Source organism: Sturnus vulgaris, chromosome 27, assembly GCF_052056855.1.
Source record: "Sturnus vulgaris isolate bStuVul1 chromosome 27, bStuVul1.hap1, whole genome shotgun sequence".
NCBI classification, from domain to species: domain Eukaryota; kingdom Metazoa; phylum Chordata; class Aves; order Passeriformes; family Sturnidae; genus Sturnus; species Sturnus vulgaris.
In genome coordinates, this window is record NC_142269.1 from 3,629,972 (window position 1) to 3,652,686 (window position 22,715).

Consider the following 22,715-nt stretch of genomic DNA (forward strand, 5'->3'; position numbering starts at 1 on the left):
CGGAATTCTCTTGGATTTGGAGGATTCCTCCCTCTGGTGGGATTCCCCCACGGTTTGGGATTTTAGGGATATTCCCGGCTCGGGATAATGGGGGAATTCTGGGAAATTGGCGCTGTTTTGTTTGGGGTTTTTGTTGTGTTTCGGGATGGGGATTTCTTCCTCTTTTTATTAAAGGAAGGAATTCTGGGATATTCCTGATTTATTCCCTAATTTTAGGATGGGAATCCCCCTCCTCCTTTTATTTTTGATTCCTGATATTCTTGATTTATTCTTCAATCTCAAGATGGCATTCCCAACCCTCTTTTTTTTTTATTTTTTAATTTTTGAGGAATGAATTTATTCCCTAATTTTAGGATGGGGGTTTTCCCCCGCTCCCTTCCCTTTATTTTTGAGGAAGGAATTCTGGGATATTCCTGATTTATTCCCTAATTTTAAGATGGGGATTTTCCCCCCCCCTTTTTATTTTCTTAGGGAAGGAATTCTTGGATATCCCTGATTTATTCTGCAATTTCAGGATGGGATTTTTGCCTCCCTTTATTTTTCTGAGGGAGGAACTCTGGGATATTCCTGATTTATTCCAACGGGGATTTTTTTTTTTTTTTTTTCCCTCTTTCACTTTTTTCTTTTAAGGAAAGAATTTCCCACATTAATCCAAATTAAATTAATCCCATTTTCACCTCCTTTTATCCCTGAGCTGACTCCCACCACTAATTCTGTTTGGAGCTTTCTGGGTCGTTCCTTTCTGGAATTTTCCAGCCTTTCCCAGCCTGGCTGATGGAATTATCCCACTTTTCCCATCCATTTCCTCCCGGATCCATCATTAACCTGAAACCTGAGATCTTCAACCGAGCCGAGAAATTAATTTAAATCCTTTTTTCCCTAATGGAGACTTCCCAATCCCATTTTCCTGGCTCCCAATTTCTTTTTTTTTTTTTCCCCTTGTTGGAAATCTCATCCAGCATCGATTATTATTATTTATTTTAATATTTATTTCCCCACACATTCAAATCCTGGCTCCAAAGATCCCATCCCTTGGGAATATCAGCTCTTAATTAATGAGGAAAAACCAGGAATTTGATTGGAAGCTGCCCGGATTTTATGGATCCGGCTCAGAGCATTTGGATTTTGGGATTTTCCCAGCTGCTCAAATCCCTTTAAACCCAAGTTTGCTCAAATTTTTGCATTTTTTTGGGTGTTGCAGGCCCAAAAAAAACCACCCAAGAACATCCTGGAAAATTGGGAAAATAGGATTTGGGATGAAGTTTTCTGCAGGAATGGCTGAGGGAAACACCAGGTTTAGGGGAAATATTGGGAAAAGAGCAAAATTCCATGGGGGAACTTCCTGGGAATCCGAGCATTCCCAAAATCTGGGATTTGTGGGATTTATCCAGGGTTTCTGCTGGCAGAGGCAGGAAGGAACTCCTGGCTCTTCCACATTCCCTAAAAACTTCTCCTCCCGCCATTCCCAATTCCATTTCATCCCAACTTTTCCTTCCTGGAATAAAAATGATCCAATTAATGGAATTAAAACCAAATTAAATTTAAGAACTAAAATGGAATTAAACCCACATCCTTGACCTGAAATCAGATTTTTTTTTTTTTCCCGATTTTCTTTTTATCCCAAACAATGAAAAAACGCAGGAAAATCCAAGATATTTTTAGCCTTTTTCCTCTGCTTTCCCGGAGCTGCTCCGGGAGGGAAGGGAACTCAATTTTCCCATTTTTTTTTTTAGGCCATTTCCTGGAATTAAAAATGACAGAGGTCGGGAACAAAGCCCCGGCGCTTTCATGGAGCGGGAATTGCGAGTGACAGAAAATCATTCAGGAAATGTTGGCGCTAAAACGTGGCCGGGAAAAGCTCCCGAGGCAAAAATTCCCGGGAAAAAAACAAAAAAAAACAAACAAAAAACATTAAAAAGGGATTTTTTTGCTGCTCTTCTTTGCCCGGGAGGGAAAAATATCCCGGATTTTTTTGGAATGCTGGATTTTTTGGGATTAGGGGAATGCAGGCATCTCTCAGAGCTGATGTTTTCCCGCTTAAATGTTGAATAATTGGAGTTTTCACGTGGAAATGTTGGGATTTAAGGATAAAAAAATATGGGAAATAAATCAGGATTTTTTCGATTTGGGTTTTGTTGGGAACATTTTGCATTTGGGTTTTTGTTTTTTTTTTTTTTGTTTGTTTGTTTGTTTGGTTTTTTTTGTTTCCCATTCTCTGGAATCCCGGATTCTCCCATCCATCCCTAATTTCTTAATTTGGAATAATCCTTGGGGAAAATCCGGGATTTTATGACTCTTTTTTCCTCTTGGTTTTTCAGGTACCACCTGGAATTCCCATCCCGAGGTGAGTCCAGCTGGGAAGGGTTGGACTGGGAGACATTCCCAGAAAAAAAAAATAATTTTTATGGATTTGTGGGGCTGTTCTTGGGGTGGGAAAACTCCACAGCGGGAATCTCATCCCAGAGAGCAAATCCCAAAACTTCTGTGCCTCTGGAATCGATTCCTGGGCTGAGAAGTTTTCCAGAAACTCCAGAAATGTGGAAAAGTTTGGGAAGCTTGGAAAAGGCAGCGCATTCCCACAGAAAATTGATTTGGGAGTGGAAATTCCGGGGTGTCCCTTGGTTTTCCTGAGCTTGGAATGGGAGCAGAGTCCAGGATCAGGATGGGAATTTTCTGGGAATTCCTTGTTAGAAATTCGTGAAATTTCAGCTTTGCTCCTCGTTTCCTCCATCCTGGGAGTGAGGATTTGAAATTCCTGGGATTGCTGAGGGTCTCCAGGAGGGAATTCCGGGTGTCTGGGACAATCTGTGGATGTGGGATCGCTCGGAGCGGGGCTGGAGCTCCTCTGGCTCCGTGGGATCAAGGGATGGAATTCCTGATTTGGAGCCTCGGGAGCGGCACCAGGGATTGGTGGATTTGTCCTTTTTCCTGGAAAAAAAAAAAAAAAAAAAAAAAAAAGGTTGGGATCCATGGGAATCTCCTGGAGTTCCACTGAAGTGGGAGCAACTGGAATAAAATCCCTTCCCAGAATTCCAATTTCTCCAAACCTGCTTTTCCTCCAGAAATTAAACCCTTTCCCAAAATTCCAAGTCTTCCAATATTTTATTCCAGGAATAAAATCCCTTCCCAAAATTCCAGCTCCTCCACTCCTTTATTCCAGGAATAAATCCCTTCCCAGTATTCCAACTGCTCCAAATCTTCCTTTCCTTTGGGAATAAATCCCCTTCCCATAATTCCAACTCTTCCAATTCTTTACTCCAGAACTAAACCCATTCCCAGCATTCCAATTTCTCCAATCCTTTATTCCAGGAATAAATCCCTTCTCGGTATTCCATTTTATCCAATCCTTTTTTCCAGGAATAAATCCCTTCCCGACATTCCAACTCCTCCAATCCTTTTTTTTTCCAGGAATAAATCCCTTCCCGACATTCCAGCTCCTCCAATTTTTCCTTTTTCCCCAGGAACAAATTCCAGCGCGTTCCCTCCTGGCTCAGGGCTCGCTTCCAGCCCGTCCTGGCAATGCCAGGAGCGCGGCAGCTTCGCAATTCCCACCGGGAATTCCCGGCAATTCTCCCGTTTTAAATCGGAGCCTCGGAGCTCGGATTGCTTCCCAAGCTTTGTTTTCCCGATGAATCCAACATCTGGCACCATTTGGAAAAGTCCAGCCGACAGCTGGGCGGAAAATTAAAACAAAAAATGGGAAGGAGGGGAAGATCCGAGCTCCTGGAAAGCTCCAAATGAGGTTCATAAATCGGGAAAAGTTCATGGAATTTCAAGCGTGGAGGAGGAGGAGGAGGGAGGCTTTTGTTCCTTGGAATATTCTTTTTATGGAGTTGGAAGGAAAAAAATTGGAAAACTGGGATGTGGAAACGGGCTGGGATTTGGAAAGGAGCGCCTGGCTCGCTTTGAATTCCAACTGGGAATTCCCGGGCTTTGGGGTCGTTCCCTACTGGGAATTCCCGGGCTTTGGGGTCGTTCCCTACTGGGAATTCCCGGGCTTTTGGGGCGGTTGTTCCCGCCGGGAATTCCCGGGCTTTTGGGGCGGTTGTTCCTACCGGGAATTCCCGGGCTTTTGGGGCGGTTGTTCCCGCCAGGAATTCCCGGGCTTTGGGGCGGTTGTTCCCGCCGGGAATTCCTTGGTCTTCTCCAAATCCCTTGGGAATTAATATTGTAGGGACAAAACATTCCAAGGAAACGGGCGAATTGGAGGCAGAAAAAATTGGATTTTGATGTACAGAGAGGCTCAGCGGGATCCCGGTGGAGAAAGGAGAGGCGGGAATGGGAATTTGGGTGTCCTGGATGGAAAAGAGGCAGGGAATTGTGGAGTTGGGGTTGAATTTATTTTTTTTTTAGGGATAAAATTAAATCCGTGCCTGAACATCTGGATTAGGGGGCTGGGAAATCCTGGGATAAATGAGGATGGATTTAGGGAACAGGTCGGAGTGGCAAAGGAAGAGATTCCTTCCAGGATTTTCCTTGGAATATTCAGGGAATATTTTCTGAAGGATTTAAGCACAGCTTGAGCTGGATCTGATCAGGGCAGAGCTCTCTGGAGAGAGAAATCCCAGGAATTCCAATTATCCCAAGTTATCCCAACCTGTGGCTTCCCAGGATTGGCTGGAATGAAAATCCTCCAAATCAGGAATTTAGGATTTCCTCTGTTTCAGATGGGAATTTTTTTTTCCATCTCCTCTTTTTTTCCTTTTAATTTTTTTTTTTATTTTTTTAATTTAATTTTTTTTTTTTTTTTTTTTTGAGGAAGGAATTCTTGGCTATTCCTGATTTATTCCCTAATTTCAAGATGGGATTTTTTTTTTTTTTTCCCCCCCACCCCACTTTTGAGGAAAATTTGGGATTTAAGGATCCGGAGCAGGAATTGCTGTTCCCAAATCCCTGGCACCAAAGGCTGGAGCTCCGATTTTATTTTTACCTCATTCCATAGGTGCTCTTGGAACAGAGCCCCAGCAGGAGCCGAATTCCCCTTTGGAATTGCCGGGGTGAAGTATTTTAATTCCGTGTGTTTTAATTCCCGATAATCACCTTGGAAAAAGCGAGAGGGAATTTGGGAAGGAAAATCGGGAACCGGAGCCCTTCCCCCACGCTGCTGAGCGCTGTTTTCCAGGGAAAATATTCAATAAAAATCGGGATTTGGGAGGAAGGGAAGGAAGGAACGGTCTGAGGGAGCAGCCAGAGGCCGGTCCGGGAACTGCAGGGGAATTTTTGAGGGAATTTTTAGGGAAAGGGATGGGAATTTGGGGAGAGAAGGGAGAAGGGATAAAGAGGGAAAATGTCTCGGGGGGGGGTGGTGCGGAAATGGGAGCTGCGGGAATTCCGGCATTTCTGGAGTGGGAATTTAGGAGGGGAAAAGGAGAGCTGGAATGTCATTTGGGGAGTGGGAATTTTGAGGGAAAATGGGCATTTCTGGAGTGGGAATTTTGAGGGAAACACGCATTGCTGGAATGGGAATTTTGAGGGGATGAAGGATCCCTGGAATGGGGATGGTGAGGGGAAAAAAGGATCCCTGGAATGGGAATTTTGAGGGGGAAAAAGGATCCCTGGAATGGGAATTTTGAGGGGGAAAAAGGATCCCTGGAATGGGAATTTTGAGGGGATGAAGGATCCCTGGAATGGGAATTTTGAGGGGATGAAGGATCCCTGGAATGGGAATTTTGAAGGAAAAAGATCCCTGGAATGGGAATTTTGAGGGGGAAAAAAGGATCCCTGGAATGGGAATTTTCACTGATGTGACCCCAAACCCGACCCCAAAGGATGTTCAGGTGTAAAAATCCCCTCTGGGGCAGAACTCATCCCAATCCCTCGATGGATTTGGGTTCATTTTCATTCCCTGAAATCTCTCCAGGATTTTTTTCCGTGTCCCAGGCCACGTTTGGGACTTGGAGCACCCCGGGATTTTTTTTTTTTTTTTTTTTTTTTTAATGCTCCTTCCAACTCATTCCGTGATTCCCTGATTTTTTTTTTTTTTTGGCACTCAGGAGCTCGGGTGATTCCCCTTGAAGACCCTCGGAGATGGAAAATTTGGAATTATCCATCCCAAATTCCCACAGGATACCAGGGAATTCCCTGAGCACTCCAAGGATTTATTCCCACTAAAATTCCCGGTGGATGCAGTGGGAAGTGATGAATTTTTTTCCCTTTGTTTTGTAGAAAACGACCCCAAGTCGATGAATAAACCCAGATTTATCTGCACGGAGCTGCTGACAACACTTTTTTTTTTTTTTTTTTTTTTTTTCTTCCCATCCAAAATTCATCCCAAATGGTTTTCCCTGAACTGCTGAGCAGCAGAATTCCTTAAAATATTCATAAATGCTCAAAACATTCAGGAGGAGAGAGGCTGGCTCGTGACTTTTGATGAAAATTTGGAAAAAAAAATTGAGGCTCCAAAAAGGCGCCCCAGGGGGTTGGGTGTGCAATTCCTGCTTGTCCCAGCTCCGTGCCTTAACCCCAGAAAATTCCAAATTCCTGGAGTCAGGATCCCAAAATAAACCAGCAGGAAGGTGGGGAAGGGAGGGATCAATTACGGTTTAAAATCTGGGAGCGTCGTTAATTAAAAGGATTCATTAACGAAGAGAAAAGTCAGAGTAGGCCCTTAGGCCTCACTAGGCCTCACTTCCTGTTTGGGGGATGTTGGGCTCCTTTTTAATGGGGCTCCTTTTTAATGGGGCTCCTTTTTAATGGGGCTCCTTTTTAATGGGGCTCCTTTTTAATGGGGCTCCTTTTTAATCGGGCTCCTTTTTAATGGGGCTCCTTTTTAATGGGGCTCCTTTTTAATGGGGCTCCTTTTTAATGGGGCTCCTTTTTAATGGGGCTCCTTTTTAATGGGGCTCCTTTTTAATGGGGCTCCTTTTTAATGGGGCTCCTTTTTAATGGGGCTCCTTTTTAATGGGGCTCCTTTTTAATGGGGCTCCTTTTTAATGGGGCTCCTTTTTAATCGGGCTCCTTTTTAATCGGGCTCCTTTTTAATCGGGCTCCTTTTTAATCGGGCTCCTTTTTAATCGGGCTCCTTTTTAATCGGGCTCCTTTTTAATCGGGCTCCTTTTTAATCGGGCTCCTTTTTAATCGGGCTCCTTTTTAATCGGGCTCCTTTTTAATCGGGCTCCTTTTTAATCGGGCTCCTTTTTAATCGGGATCCTTTTTAATCGGGATCCTTTTTAATCGGGATCCTTTTTAATCGGGATCCTTTTTAATCGGGATCCTTTTTAATCGGGATCCTTTTTAGGCTTAACTTATTTTTTGGGCTCCTTCATTTTTTTGGGTTCCTTCATTTTTGGGCTCCTTCATTTTTGGGCTCCTTCATTTTTTTTAGGCTCCTTCATTCTTTTTGAACCTTTTTTTCTCCCTTTCCTCCATTTTTCCCTGATCCCTTTTTCCCCTCGAACTCAGAATAAAACTTGGAGTTTTATTTTATTTTATTTTTATTTCCCGGGATCCTTTTGGAGCCCCTGTCCTGTCCATCCTCATCCTCTCCCTTCAGGAACAACACCCCCCAAAAAAACCCTTCAAAACCAGATTTTTGGAACCTTTTTTCCCCTCTAAAACCCCAAATCCAGGCAGCTGGAGCTGGGAGGGAGCCGGAACCTCACAATTCCCCGCTCCTGCATTTTTTGCTCCGTGTAGTTATGACAAGTAGCAAATCATTAAAACGGAAAAAAAAAAAAATTAAAAAAAAAACAACTCCAAAAAAAAATCTCTTTTTGCTGCAAAGATTCCCTTTGAAGCCGAGCTGGAGTGTCCAGGAATTAATGGAGTGCTGGGTGATTTTAGGAAGTTTTATTTATAAAAAAAAAAAAATTCCTTTTTTGGCTCGCGCCGGCTTTGCCCAGCAGAGTTCAGGCGCACGAACCCGGCTGGGATTTATGAAGTGTTTGAAAAATAGCAGGGGAAATAAAAAAAATATTTAAAAAAAAATTAAAAAAAAAAATAAATTTAGGGTTGACAAGATTTGGGAGCCGTTGTTGGAATCTCCGAATTCCCCGTGGCTGCAAACACCAAAACACAAAAAGTAAAAACAAAATAATTTTTTATTCAGAGGCCTCGTTTGGGCGCTGGGAGGAGCAGCAATTAATTAATGAATCCAATTAATGAATGCAATTAATTAGTTCAAAAAAAGCGCCAAGTTTTAACAATTTTATCAGCTCCGAGGTTTTGCTTCCTGCTGCTCCAAACTGGGTGGATTTTGCTTTTTTTTGTGGATTAAATCTTGGAATAAATCCCTCAGGAATTTTTTTTTTTATTTGGAGTTTTGCACGGAGCAGCTGCAAACACAAAACACAGTTTTGGGGTTGTTTTTTGTTTTTTTTTTTCCAATTTATTAATTGTTAATCAGGGGTTTTATCAATAATTCCCAGATTTTGGGGGTGGAAATTCGGGAGGGAAGGAATGATTCCAGGAGAGGACAGAACATTTCTGGTTTGGGGAAAAATCTCCGAGGTTGGAAGGAATTGCCTGGGAAGGGCTGGATTGGGAAAATTGTGAATTTTTACTTCCAAACACACCGAGAAAAATCAACCAAAAAAAATGAATTTTTGGGGATTTCTGCAAGTGTTCGAAAAATCGAACCCCTGCTTATCAGGAACCTCTGAAATCCTTTAAAAAAAAAAAAAAATCTGGGAATTGAGGCAGGAAAAATGGAATATTGGGGTGTGCTGCCATGCAGGGAGCACCAGGAATTCCGGGAATTTTTTTTCTCCATGGAAATTCCTGCTGCTGGGTCAGGATGAATCCCAAAAAGCTTTTCTGCATTTCTGGAAATTTCTGGATTTTTTTCCCCCCCCTTCGTTCTGAGAGGATTCCTTGCACAAACCGAGAGCAAGGGGAAGGGAAAATCCTCCAGGAATATTTATTTTATTTGTTTTAAAGATTTTATGGAATTATTAATGATTTAAATATTTTATTAAATATCTTATCCTGTTCTGTTTCTATTTTGTTCTATTTCTATTTTGTTCTGGTTTTTTCTATTCTGTTTTATTGTGGGTTTTTTATTCTGTTTTTTTAATTAGTTTTTTTCTGGTTTTTTTCTGTTATTTTCTGGTTTTTCTGTTTTTTTCTGGTTTTTTTCTGGGTTTTTTTTCTGTTTTTTTCTGGGTTTTCTGGGTTTTTTTCTGTTCTGTTTTATTCTTTTTTTTCCTGTTCTGTTCTATTCTGTTTTTTTTCTATTTCTATTCTAATTTATTTCATTCTCTTTTATTCTATTCCATTCTATTTGAAATCCAGTCACTAGATTTCAAATAAAAATCATCTCCACCACGATCAATCTTCCCTGAGAGTCAAAAACTTTGGAATTTTTTGAACAGGATCTAAACCCCAGGTAACAGCAAATCCCAATTTATCCCACAACAAAAACCCAAAATTCCCTTTCTGGAAGAGAATTTGGGAGATGAGGAAAAGTTTGGAACTTTTTTTATTTTATTTTTTAAACCAAACTGGAAAGGAAAATTCCCTGCCTTGGATTCCTGGGAGATCTCGGCCTCGTTAATCAAATTTTTTTTTTTTTTTCGGTTCCAGTGAAATCCCATCCCAGGTTGTAACTCCTGGGATCGGTTTTTTTGCCCTTTTTTTGCCCTTTTTGGCCACTTTTGGTCACTTTTGGCACCTTCCCTTGCCCCCCTCCCCGGGGGAGGTCAGAGCTCAGCAGAGCCTCGGGAATTCCAGCCCGGAGGAGGAGGAGGAGGAGGGAAAAACCTCGGGAAAAAAAACCAAAAAATCTCGGGGAAAAAAAAAATCAGGGAAAAAAAAAACTCGAGGAAAAAAACTTCTGGAAAAAAAAACTCGAGGAAAAAAAAACTCGGAAAAAAAAAAAACTCGAGAAAAAAAAAAACTCGGAAAAAAAAAAAGGAATTTTCAGCTCCAGGGGGTTAAATATTAACAATTCCTGCTGGTCTGGCTGTGGGCAGTTAATTAAATATTGTAATTATTAGATGGGTTTAATTGCCAGGGGTGGAAGTGGGAAAATCCTGCAGGGAATTTTTTTTTTTTTTTTTAGGGAAAACCCTCAGGGATTGTTGGGAAATGTTCCAAAAATTCCCCTCCTGGGGCTGGAACAGGGGATGGGTCCCCTCACCTGAGATTATTCCCAACGGGAACAGCAATTCCTGACTCCTAAAAAAACGGGAAAAATGGGAAAATCCTCAGTTTTGGATGCTGGAATTTGGAGTTGGAGGGAAATGGGGGGATGTGCTTCCTGAGAGTCTGGAAAAATTTTGGAATTTGGAGCTCCAGGGGGGTTAAATATTAACAATTCCTGCTGCTCTGGCACTCCAGGTGGAGAATTCCAAGCGGAAAGCTCAAAGTTGGGAATTCCAAGCAGAGAATTCCAAGCTGAGAATTCCGTTGGGAATTCCGAGTTGGGAGTTCCAGGTTGAGAATTCCGAGTGGAGAATTCCAAGCAGAGAATTCCAGGTTGAGAACTCTGAGTGTAGAACTCTGAGTTGAGAATTCCAAGCTGGGAATTCCAAGCTGGGAACTCCAGGATGAGATTTCCAAGTGAGGAACTCCAAGTGGAGAACTCCAAGTGGAGAATTCCAAATGGAGAATTCTGAGTTGGGAATTCCAAATGGAGAACTCCAGCTTGAGAATTCCAAGTGGTGAGCTCAAAGTTGGGAATTCCAGGTGGAGAATTCCAAGAGGAGAATTCTAAGTGGAGAGCTCCAATTTCAGAATTCCAAGCAGAGAATTCCAAGTTGGGAACTCCAGATGGGGAACTCCAAGCGGAGAATTCCAGTGGAGAGCTCAATTTGGAATTCCAAGGTGGAGAATTCCAGGTTGGGAATTCCAGGTGGAGAACTCAATTTGTAATTCCAAGTTGGGAATTCCAGGTGGAGAATTCCAGGTGAAGTATTCCAGGTTGAGAACTCCATTTGAAATTCCAAGCTGGGAATTCCAAGTTGGAACTCCAGTGAAGAATTCCAGATTGAGAACTCCGACTGGAGAATTCCAAGTGGAGAACTCCATTTGGAATTCCAAGTTAGGAATTCCAAGTGGAGGATTCCAAGTGGAGAACGAGTTGGAATTCCAAGCAAAGAGCTCCAGTGAAGAATTCCAGATTGAGAAGTCCGACTGGAGAATTCCAAGTTGGGAATTCCAAGTTGGGAATTCCAAGTTGGGAATTCCAAGTTGGGAATTCCAAGTTGGGAATTCCAGATTGGGAATTCCAGATTGGGAATTCCAGATTAGGAATTCCAAGTTGGGAATTCCAGTAAAGATTTCCGGATTGAGAGCTCCGAGTGGAGAATTCCAAGTGGAGAATTCCAAGCTGGGATCTCCGGGAGTGTCCGAGTTTGGGATTTCTCCTGCTGGGAATTTTCCCCCCCGATTAAAAACCGCCCCGCGCTCACCCGCGGAAGGGAAAACACCGGAATATTTGCACCTCAAATTCGGGATTTTAGGATTAATCAATTCCAAACTCTTCCCTGTTTTTCGTATCCAGGAATTTCCTGGAATAATTTAACCCCTGAGCTGCCGAATTCCCGTAGCCGTTATCCCCAAAATCCCCCAAAATTTCGCTTTTTCCTCTTTTTTCCACCCTAAACTCAAACCCAACGCAGGAATATCGGAATATTTCAAATTATTCCCTCCCCAAACAAAAAAAAAAATATTTTAAAATATTAAATAATACGAAATTAATAATACTTACTTATTAATAATTATAAATAATACTAAATATTGAATATTTTTATCCCTCCCCTCATCCTTTCCCGGGATTCCTCGCTGGGTTTGGATATTCCCAAGAAATTCCATGGATTTTTTTTTTTTTTTTTTTTTTTTCCCCATGCCTGGGGGAGGGGATGGCAGCGAAATTCCAGCTGCCTTGCAGCCCGACCTGCTGGGCGCTGGGAATCACTGCAAGCTCCATCCCGAAGATTTTTATTTTTTTTCCCCCCTTTTTCCCGGCGTTTTAAATTGGATTTATCACGAGGAATTATTAAAAAAAAATAATTAAAAAAAAAAAGATCCGGGAATGAGGGGAGAAAATGAAGCTTGGATAAAAAATGTGGAGATTCTGTATGGGATTTTTTTTTTTTATTTTGGGGAGAGGGGTGGATGGAATAGAAAAACGGGATTTGAAGGCAAAAAGTTTTAAGATTTTAAGGCAGAAAATTAGGACGTAAAAGCAAAAAGTTGTAAGATTTTAAGGTAAAAAAAATTTCAGGATCTGCAGGCAAAACATTGAGATTTTTAAGGTGAAAAATTAGGATTTGAAGGAAAAAAAATTAGGATTTGAAAGCAAAAAGTTGTAAGATTTTCAGGTAAAAAAAAAATCAGGATTTGAAGGTAAAAAATTAGGATTTAAAAGCAAAAAGTTCTACGATTTTCAGGTAATAAATCAGGATTTGAAGGCAAAAAAATTAAGATTTTTCAGGTGAAAAATTAGGATTTGAAGGCAAATTTTTCAGGCACTGGCAGTCTGAGGAAGTCAATAAGCTGAAAAAGTTGGGATTTTAGGGAAATATAAAATTATCCAGACCCTGGAATTCCAGGGAATTCAGTAAATAAAAAATGTGGGATTTTAGGGAAATACAGAATTATCCAGGCCCTGGAATTCCAAGGAAGTCAGTAAATAAAAAATGTGGGATTTTAGGGAAATAATAAATAAAAAATGTGGGATTTTAGGGAAATACAGAATTATCTGGAACTCCAAGGAATTCAGCAATCCCTGTGGAAAAACCAAACCCTCGGCCCTTCCCAGCTTCATCCCAAAAAAATCCAAATTTTGGAGCCTTGAAGGCTCTGGAAAAAAATGGGAATTTCCTCAATTTCCCAACCCGTCCTTGCATTAAAAAAAAAAAAATAATCCTGAATTTATAAAAGCAGCGCTGGCAGAGTTTGGAGCTCCAATCTCCCCCATTCCCACTTTTTTTCTTTTTTTTTTTCTTTTTTTTTCTTTTTTTTTTCTTTTTTTTTTCCTTTTTTTTTCTTTTTTTTTTTTTTTTTTTCCCCGTTTCCATGGAATTTTTCCAATTATCGGGATATTAAACCACGATATCGCCGATCCTTCCCCAGCTTCCTCAGGGATTTGAGGAGAAATTTTGATTTTTTTTTTTTTTTTTTTTCCCAGGATTCGAAAGGGAATTGGGAATTTCACATCCTCTCCTCATAAAATCCCCACCGGAGCTCGCCTGGTATTGATTTTTTTTTTTCCCGGGATTTAAGAGATGTTTAATGAAGCTCTGGGTACCTGAGAAAGCCAAGGAAATTTAATTGCAATTCCCATAAAAAGCTGAGGGAAATTAAGGTTTTTTTCCTGTCATCCATGGAAATTGGTTTTCTTGTTCCCCTGGCTTTGCTGGGATTCATTAATTCCCTTTTTTTTTTTTTTTTTTTTTTTTTTTTTTTCTCTCCCCTCCATGGGAAGCGGCTGCAGCTGAAAGAAAAAATAAAAAAATTCTGTTAAAAGAGGATTTTGGTTTGGGGGATTTATTTGAGGTTTTAAGGAGAGGTTTGGGTTGGAAAAGAGGGGGAATTTTCCCTCTCCTGCTTCTTTTTCTTCCCCAAATCTCGATTTTATTTTCCCCCAAATCCAGATTTCTCCTTCTCTAACTCGGGATCTTTTCCTTTTTCACCTTCGGATCTTTTCCTCCTCCAAATCTGGATTTTTTTCCTCCTCCAAATCCAGATTTTTCCTTCTCCACCTCAGGATCTTTCCCTTCCCTAAATCTGAATCTTTCCCTTCTCCAAATCCAGGGTTTTTTTCTGTTTCTAAATCTGGATTTTTTCCTCCTCCAAATCCAGATCTTTCCCTTCCCCAAATCCAGATTTTCCCCTTCCCCAAATCCGGATTTTTCCCTTCTCCAAATCTGAATCTTTCCCTTCTCCAAATACAGATTTTCCCCTTCCCCAAATCTGGATTTTTTTCCTTCTCCAAATCCAGGTTTTTTTCTGTCTCCAAATCCAGATTCTTCCCTTCCCCAAATCTGGATTTTTTCCCCTTCCCCAAATCTGGATTTTTCCCCTTCCCCAAATCTGGATTTTTTTCCCTTCCCCAAATCTGGATTTTTTCCCTTCTCCAAATCCAGATTTTTCCTTCTCCACCTCAGGATCTTTTCCTCCTCCAAATTCTCCCAGCTTTTAATCAGGGATTAAAATTATCCCGGATTTGTCTTGATGTTTGCCAGGAGAAAATTGGGAATTGGGGCTGGGAAAAGATGAGGGAGCAGCTGGAAATTCCCGTTTGGAGCTGTCTGGTGGATTTTCAGGATTTTCAGGAGAATTTTCAAGATTTTGGATCTTGGAATATCAGCAGTGTTTGGGATTTGGAGCTGATCCGGGGGAGGAAAACCTTTTGGACATTTTATTTTTTATTTTATTCCAGGCTGTTCCTTTGGATGAGAACCTGGAAATTTCCTGGGGAAACATGAGCTGGGATGTGGGAAATTATGGATATGGGGAAATCTGTTTTTTTGGGATAAAGGGAAAATTTGGGCCTTTCCTTGATTAAAACCGAGACTCTCCCGACTTTTAATCAGGGATTAAAATTATCCCGAATTTGTCTTGATGTTTGCCGGGAAAAAATTGGGAATTAGGGCTGGGAAAAGATGAAGGAGCAGCTGGAAATTCCCGTTTGGAAGGCGCTGAGTGAGGAGCAGCTGCTCCGCTCCCCTTATCGGGCCTGGCTTTTATTCCGGATAAATAAATAAACTCCAAATCTTTTATCGCCCCCAAACATTAAATCCCAAATCTTTTATCGCCCCCAAATATTAAATCCCAAATCTTTTATCGCCCCCAAACATTAAATCCCAAATCTTTTATCGCTCCCAAATATTAAATCCCAAATCTTTTATCGCCCCCAAATATTAAATCCCAAATCTTTTATCGCCGCTGGATTTCTCCCTTCCGAGCCGACCTCCACACCTGGCTCCCGGAGGCCTCTCCAGAAAATCCGAGAGGGGAGGGAAAATTTCCCTGGAAAATTCGATGGGAGCTCCGTTGGAGGAGAGGAAAATCTCCTTCCCACGGCCCGGCCTGGGGAATTGTTCGTAGGGAAATCCGGGGGTTTATTCTTTATTCCTGTAAAATTCGTGCAGGGAATTCCGCGTTTTTATCTCAATCCCTGTTAATTTGTGCAGGAAAATCCATGGTTTCATTCCTTATCCCATTAAATTCGTGCAGGGAATTCCATGTTTTTATTCCTTATCCCTGCAAATTTCTGTAGGGAATTCCACGTTTTTATTCCTTATCCCAATAAATTTGTGCAGGAAAATCCATGTCTTTATTCCTTATCCCTGTAAATTTCTGTAAGGAATTCCATGGTTTTATCCCAATCCCTGCAAATTTCTGTAGGGAATTCCATGTTTTCATTCCTTATCCCATTAAATTCGTGCAGGAAAATCCATGTTTTCATTCCTTATCCCATTAAATTCGTGCAGGGAATTCCATGTTTTTATTCCTTATCCCTGCAAATTTCTGTAGGGAATTCCACGTTTTTATTCCTTATCCCTGTTAATTTCTGTAAGGAATTCCATGTTTTTATTCCAATCCTTCTTGATTTCTGTAGGGAATTCCATGTTTTTATTCCTTATCCCAATAAATTTGTGCAGGGAATTCCATGGTTTTATTCCTTATCCCATTAAATTCGTGCAGGGAATCCACGTTTTTATTCCTTATCCCTGTTAATTTGTGCAGGAAAATCCACGTTTTTATTCCTTATCCCAGTAAATTTCTGTAAGGAATTCCATGTTTTTATTCCTGTTAATTTCTGTAGGTAATTCATGTTTTTATCCCAATTCCTGTTAATTCACAATTTATGAAAGGTTTTTATTCCTTGTCCCTGTTAATTTCTGTAAGGAATTCCATGTTTTTATCCCAATCCCTGTAAATTTCTGTAGAGAATCCATGTTTTTATTCCTTATCCCTGTTAATTTATAATTTACGAAAGGTTTTTATTCCTTGTCCCTGTAAATTCGTGCAGGGAATTCCACGGTTTTAATCCCAATCCCTGTTATTTTATGCAGGAATTCCATTTTTTTTTAATCCCAATCCCTGTTAATTTATGATTTATGAAAGGTTTTTATTCCTTGTCCCTGTTAATTTCTGTAGGGAATTCCAAGTTTTTATCCCAATCCCCGTTAATTTATGCAGGAATTCCACGTTTTTATCCTTTTCCCTCTCTCCTGGAGAATTTCCAAACTTTTATTCCCTAAAATCCAGATAAATTTTCCATTTTAGCACAATTCTTTATTTTACCCCTGGATTTATGGACTGAGGGGAGGGACAAGAATTTGGATTTTCCTTTGGAATTTTGACCCTCAGGGATTGACATTCCCAGATTTTTCCGGAAGTTTTTTTTTTTTACCAGGAATTCCCAGAGTGATTTGCCTTAAAACCCCTTAAATCCCACCAAAAAAAAATAAATAAATAAAAATCAAATTTTCCTTGTCTTTCCCACCCAGGGGAGGAAGAGCACGAGGAAAATTCCGATGAAATTCCCGGCTGGAATTTCGGCCCTTCCCGGATTTCTGAGGCCTCGTTCCCAGCAGAATTCCAGCACGAGGGTGAGTCCCTGATTTTTTTTTAATTTTAATTTTTATTGTTTTTATTTTTGGAATTATTTTTTTTTTGAAATTTTATTTTTTGAAAATTTATTTTTGGGGAAATTTTTTTTGGAAAATCTTTTTCGGGGGGAAATTTTTTTCCTTGGAATCCTGGAATGTTTCTGCACTGTCGCTGGTGTTCCTTGGAATTCTTGGAATTTTATCTTCCGGAGAAGGAAAAAAAAAAAAAAATCCAAGATGAACCTGGAATCCTTTGGTTTTTCCATCCATCCCATAATTCAAGAGGGGGTTTTGGATTATTTTAAGTTATTTTTTGGGGTCTATTTGAATTATTTTGGTGTTTTTAGGGTTTATTTGGATTATTTTGGTGTTTTTAGGGTTTGTTTGGATTATTTTGGTGTTTTTAGAGTTTATTTGGAGCTTATTCTGGTGTTTTTAGGGTTTATTTGGATTATTTTTGTATTTTTAGGGTTTGTTTGGATTATTTTAGTATTTTTAGGGTTTATTTGGGGTTATTTTGGTCCCATAATTCAGGAATGGATTTTGGGGTTTTTTTTTTAGTGCCTCTAAACGTGAAAATCGTGGATAATATTCCTGAAATTCCATGGATTTCTTGGTTATCTTGGTGATGCTTTCTTTGGGATGGCTTTTCCCATTTTCCTGAATTCCCAGCTTTATTCAATCCCGTTTTCCTTAGGAACAAATTGGATTTAGGATTAATTATGATGGCTTTTCCCACTTTTCTGAATTCCAAACTTTATTAAATCCCAATTTTCTTGGGAGCAGGTTGGATTTGGGATTGAATTGTGATGGCTTTTCCCATTTTCTTGAATTCCCAGCTTTATTCAATCCAGTTTTTTCTTAGGAACAAATTGGATTTGGGATGAATTGTGATGGCTTTTCCCACTTTTCTGAATTCCAGCCTTTATTAAATCCCAATTTTCTTGGGAGCAGATTGGATTTGGAATGATTGTGATGACTTTTCCCACTTTCCTGAATTCCAAATTTTATTAAACCACACTTTTCTTAGGAACAAATTGTATTTGGGATTGAATTGTGATGTCTTTTCCCATTTTCTGAATTCCAGGCTTTATTCAATCCCACTTTTCTTGGGAACAAATTTGATTTAGGATTGATTGTGATGACTTTTCCCGTTTTCCTGAATTCCCAACTTTATTCAATCCCAGTTCTTTTAGGGACAGATTGCATTTAGGATTAATTATGATGGCTTTTCCCACTTTTCTGAATTCCAAACTTTATTAAATCCCAATTTTCTTGGGAGCAGATTGGATTTGGGATTGAATTGTGATGGCTTTTCCCATTTTCCTGAATTCCAGGCTTTATTCAATCCCACTTTTCTTGGGAGCAGATTGGATTTAGGATTGATTGTGATGACTTTTCCCGTTTTCCTGAATTCCCAGCTTTATTAAATCCTGTTTTTCTTGGAGTAGATTGGATTTGGAATGATTGTGATGGCTTTTCCCACTTTCCTGAATTCCAACCTTTATTAAATCCAGTTTTTTCTTAGGAACAAATTGGATTTGGGATGAATTGTGATGGCATTTCCCACTTTTCTGAATTCCAAACTTTATTAAATCCCAATTTTCATGGGAACAGATTGGATTTGGGATTGAATTGTGATGGCATTTCCCACTTTTCTGAATTCCAAACTTTATTCAATCCCGCTTTTCTTTGGAATAAATTAGATTTGTGACAATACTCACAAAAAAAAAAAAAAAAAAAAAAAAAAAAAAAAGTCGGGGGAGGAATTTTGGAGGTGGATGAGTTTGGATTGGGGAAAATCCACTGGGACAAGTTTTTATCCTGGCTCTGATTCCTCCCGGGAATCCGGGAACATTCTGGAAGGATGGAGAGGGTCGGGAATGACTTTACTCAATGAGCCGTGAGCTCGGCAGGATTTTCCCTACGGAGCCATTCCGGAGGAAATGTTTGCGCAGAGCCGGAGCCTGGGAAGGGCCAGGAAAATCCTGAGGGAATCTTGGAATGCTCAGAATTCCTTGGGACACAATTCCCGAGGGTCCCGAGCTCTGGGTGATTTCTCCGAAATGGTTTTTGGGGTTAAAAATCGGGAGATTCCTGAATTTTGGTGTTCGGCCGTTAGGTTTTAGGGAAGGAGTGAAAGGTTTGGAGGTGGAGATGGAAGTTGGGATTTGGGGAGGGAATTTGGGATTTGGGGGGTGAAAATTGGGATTTTGAGATGGAATTTGGGATTTGGGGGTGAAAATTGGGATTTGGGGATGAAATTTGGGGTCTAAGGGATGGAATTTGGGATTTTGAGGATGGAATTTGGGATTTTTCAGGGCTGGAATTTGGGATTTTGGGATGGAATCCCAAGGGCTGCCCCAGATCCCGGGTTGGAGCAGCGTGGGATAACGGGAATGGGATGGGATTTGGGGTCCCTTCCCAACCCAGACCGTTCCAGGGCTTTATAAATTATAAATTTATAATTTATAAATTTATTTGTGGATTTGGCAGCGCCAGGCATGGCTGTATCCCTTGGGATATCGAATTATCCCTTTGGACATTTATTTATTCCCTTTGGATATTTATTTATTCCCTTTGGATATTGCCCAATCCCTTTGGATATCGATTTATCCATTTGGATATTGGGTTATTTTGGTGGTTTTAGGATCTATTTGGGTTATTTTGGTGTTTTTAGGATCTCTTTGGGTTATTTTGATGTTGTTTGTGTCTCTTTGGATTATTTTTGGTGTTTTTAGGATCTATTTGGGTTATTTTGGTGGGTTTTGTGTCTATTTGGGTTATTTTGATGGTTTTTAGGATCTATTTGGGTTATTTTGGTGTTTTTAGGATCTATTTGAGTTATTTTGGTGTTTTTAGGGTATCTTTGGGTTATTTTTGATGTTTTTAGGATCTATTTGGGTGATTTTGGTTTTTTTAGGGTCTCTTTGGATTATTTTTGGTGTTTTTAGGATCTATTTGGGTTATTTTGGTGTTGTTTGTGTCTCTTTGGATTATTTTTGGTGTCTTTAGGATCTATTTGGGTTATTTTGGTGGGTTTTGTGTCTATTTGGGTTATTTTGATGGTTTTGGGGTCTCTTTGGGTTATTTTTGATGTTTTTAGGATCTATTTGGGTTATTTTGGTGTTTTTAGGATCTATTTGGGTTATTTTGGTGTTTTTAGGGTCTCTTTGGGTTATTTTGATGGTTTTTAGGATCTATTTGGGTGATTTTTGTGGGTTTTGTGTCTCTTTGGGTTATTTTGGTGTTTTCAGGGTCTCTTTGGGTTATTTTGGTATTTTTTGTTTCTCTTTGAATTATTTTTTGTGCTTTCAGGGTCTCTTTGGGTTATTTTTGGTGTTTTCAGGGTCTCTTTGGGTTATTTTTGGTGTTTTTAGGGTCTCGGGGGGGGGTTGGGGTCTCTCGGTCCCTGCGGGATCGGCGGCGGCTCCGGAATTCTGCAGCGCCCCCGTGTGGGGCCGGCCGGGAGCGCGCCCGGGAACGGGGCAGGGAACGCGCGTTGTAATCAGGATTTGGGATCGGGATTTGGGATCGGGATTTGGGATCGGGATTTGGGAATGGGGCCGGGAACGGGGCAAGGAAAGCGCGTTGGGATCGGGATTTGGGATCGGGATTTGGGAATGGGGCCGGGAACGCGCATTGGGGTCAGGATTGATTTGGGGTCAGGATTGACTTGGGCTCGGGATTGATGATTTGGGCTCGGGATTGATGATTTGGGGTCAGGATTGATTTGGGTTTGGGATTTGATGATTTGGGCTCAGAACTGATTTGGGATTGATGATTTGGGGTCGGGATTGATGATTTGGGGTCGGGATAGATGATTTAGGGTCAGGATTGATGATTTGGGGTCGGGATTGATGATCTGGGGTCGGGATTGATGATTTGGGCTCAGAACTGATTTGGGATTAATGATTTGGGGTCAGGATTGATGATTTGGGCTCGGGATTGATTTGGGTTTGGGATTTGATGATTTGGGTTTGGGATTGATGATTTAGGCTCAGAACTGATTTGGGATTGATGATTTGGGGTCGGGATTGATGATTTGGGCTCAGAACTGATTTGGGATTGATGATTTGGGCTCGGGATTGATGATTTGGGCTCGGGATTGATGATTTGGGGTCAGGTTTTCCCCCTCACTGTGGCGCTTTCTCAGCCAGGAAACCGCTGGGTTTGGGCAGAATTTTTGGGGATTTTCCCTCATTTTCCTGGCCTGGATAATCCCAAAGAACTCCTGGCAGGTCCAAGGGGTGCAGGAGGGAAGGACTGACCTGGATTTAAGGAATTTTATCCCTTGGATCCAAGGGATCCTTTGGATGCTGCCGTGGGGACTCCAGGGGTGCAAAAAACCCTAAAAAATCCCCCAATTCCAACCCCGTGCCATGAACAGACCATCCCAAACCCCCCAAACCCCTCCTGGCCAATCATTAATTCAGTTAATTAATCTGGTTAAGGGAGGTGTTCCGCAGAGGATCAAAGCCACTTAAAAAAAAAAAAAAAAAAAATCCTGGAATTTGGGGGAGAAACGGGAAGTTTATTTTAACTGGGAACTGATGGGTTTTGGGATTTTTCCAGCCCCGATTTCAGGGCCAGGAGAGGCACCGGAAATCAGGGAGGACCAAAATGAAGGGAGGGAAGCTCCCGGTGCTCTCTGAACTCCTTCCAAAAAAAAAAAAAAAAAAAAAAAAATCGGGAGGAGCTCCGGAATTCCCGATAAACACCTGATGCATGAGGTGTGGGGGAAAGATGGGATGAGGGAAGGGTTGGAGCAGCCACGGGGGCGGTGTCGTCCTTTAAACCCTTCGAAATCCTTTTAAAAAACCCTTTAAAGTCCTTTAAAATACTTTAAAAATAGTTCAAAACTCTTTAAAATACGTTAAAATAGTTCCAGACTCTTCAAAACCCTTTAAAAGCCTTGAAAATATTTTAAAATAGTTCCAGACTCTTCAAAACCCTTTAAAGCCCTTTAAAATCCTTAAAAATACTTAAAAATAGTTCAAAACCCTTCAAAACTCTTTCAAATCCCTGTAAAATCATTTTAAATCGTTCCAGACTCTCTAAAATCCTTCAAAATCCTTTAAAATAGTTCAGAATCCTTCAAAATAATTCAAAACCCTTTAAAACCCTTTAAAACCTTTTAAAACAGCTCTAAACTCTCTAAAACCCTTCAATACCCTTTAAAATACTTTAAAATATTTTTAAATCCTTTAAAATCCTTCAAAACCTTTCAAAATTCTTTGAAATACTTTAAAATTTTTAAAAAACTTTCAAAAACCCTTTAAAATCCCTTAAAATCATTCCAAACTCTCTAAAATCCTTCAAAACCCTTTCAAACCCTTCAAAATCCTTCAGAAGGCTTTAAAATATTTTAAATCTTTAAAAAATCCTTTAAAATGGTTCAAAACTCTCTAAAATCCCTCAAAATCCTTCAGAACCCTTTAAAATGTTTTAAAATCCTTCAAAAATCCCTTTAAAATCCTTCAAAACCCTTCAAAACCCATTAAAATATTTTCATTTATTTTAAAATCCTTCCAAAACCCCTTTTCGGTTCTTTCCAAACCCTTTCGAATCCAAGTGGGGTTGAACTTCCCATCCCTAAAAGTTGAATCCCTGCTTTTCCCACCTTGAATTCCCCAAAAAAAAAAAAATCCCCAAAGCTCTGAATCCCAAACCCCCAAAGTTCTCCCAAAATCCCAAATCTCCCCCTGACCCCACAGGGAAACTTTTCCCACCCCATTCCTGCCCTGGGGATGCTCCAGGATTTGGGGCCGGGAAATAAAATAAATCCCATTTCTTTTTCCCCTCCCCAATAAAATAAATCCCATTTTTCCCCCTCCGCAGATTAAAAAAAAAATCTGTTTTCCCCCTCCCATATAAAAAAATCCCATTTTTTTCCATCTCATATAAAACAAATCCCATTTTTTCCATCCCATATAAAATAAATCCCATTTTTCCATCCCATATAAAAAATCCCATATAAAACAAATCCCAGGGGTTTTTTCATCCCATATAAAACAAATCCCATCTCCCCCCTTCCACATAAAACAAATCCCATTTTTTTTCCATCCTATATAAAAGAAATCCCGTTTTTTCCATCCCATATAAAAAAAATCCCTTTTTTTCCATCCCATATTAAAAAAATCCCATTTTTTTCCATCCCATATAAAAAAAAACATTTTTCCCATCCCATATTTAAAAATCCCATTTCCC

The 22,715-nt window shown here is 40.3% G+C and overlaps 1 protein-coding gene across 2 annotated transcripts in view; it reads left to right on the forward strand.

Annotated features, from left to right (window-relative positions):
- Nucleotides 1-22,715, forward strand: part of SKAP1 (src kinase associated phosphoprotein 1) — an 88,590-nt gene that overhangs the window by 3,944 nt on the left and 61,931 nt on the right. For both annotated transcript variants that reach the window (XM_088179661.1, XM_088179662.1), the window contains exons 3-4: nt 2,319-2,344; nt 16,404-16,505. In XM_088179661.1, coding sequence (XP_088035787.1) covers nt 2,319-2,344; nt 16,404-16,505 — 128 coding nt within the window. The remainder of the gene's footprint in view (nt 1-2,318; nt 2,345-16,403; nt 16,506-22,715) is intronic.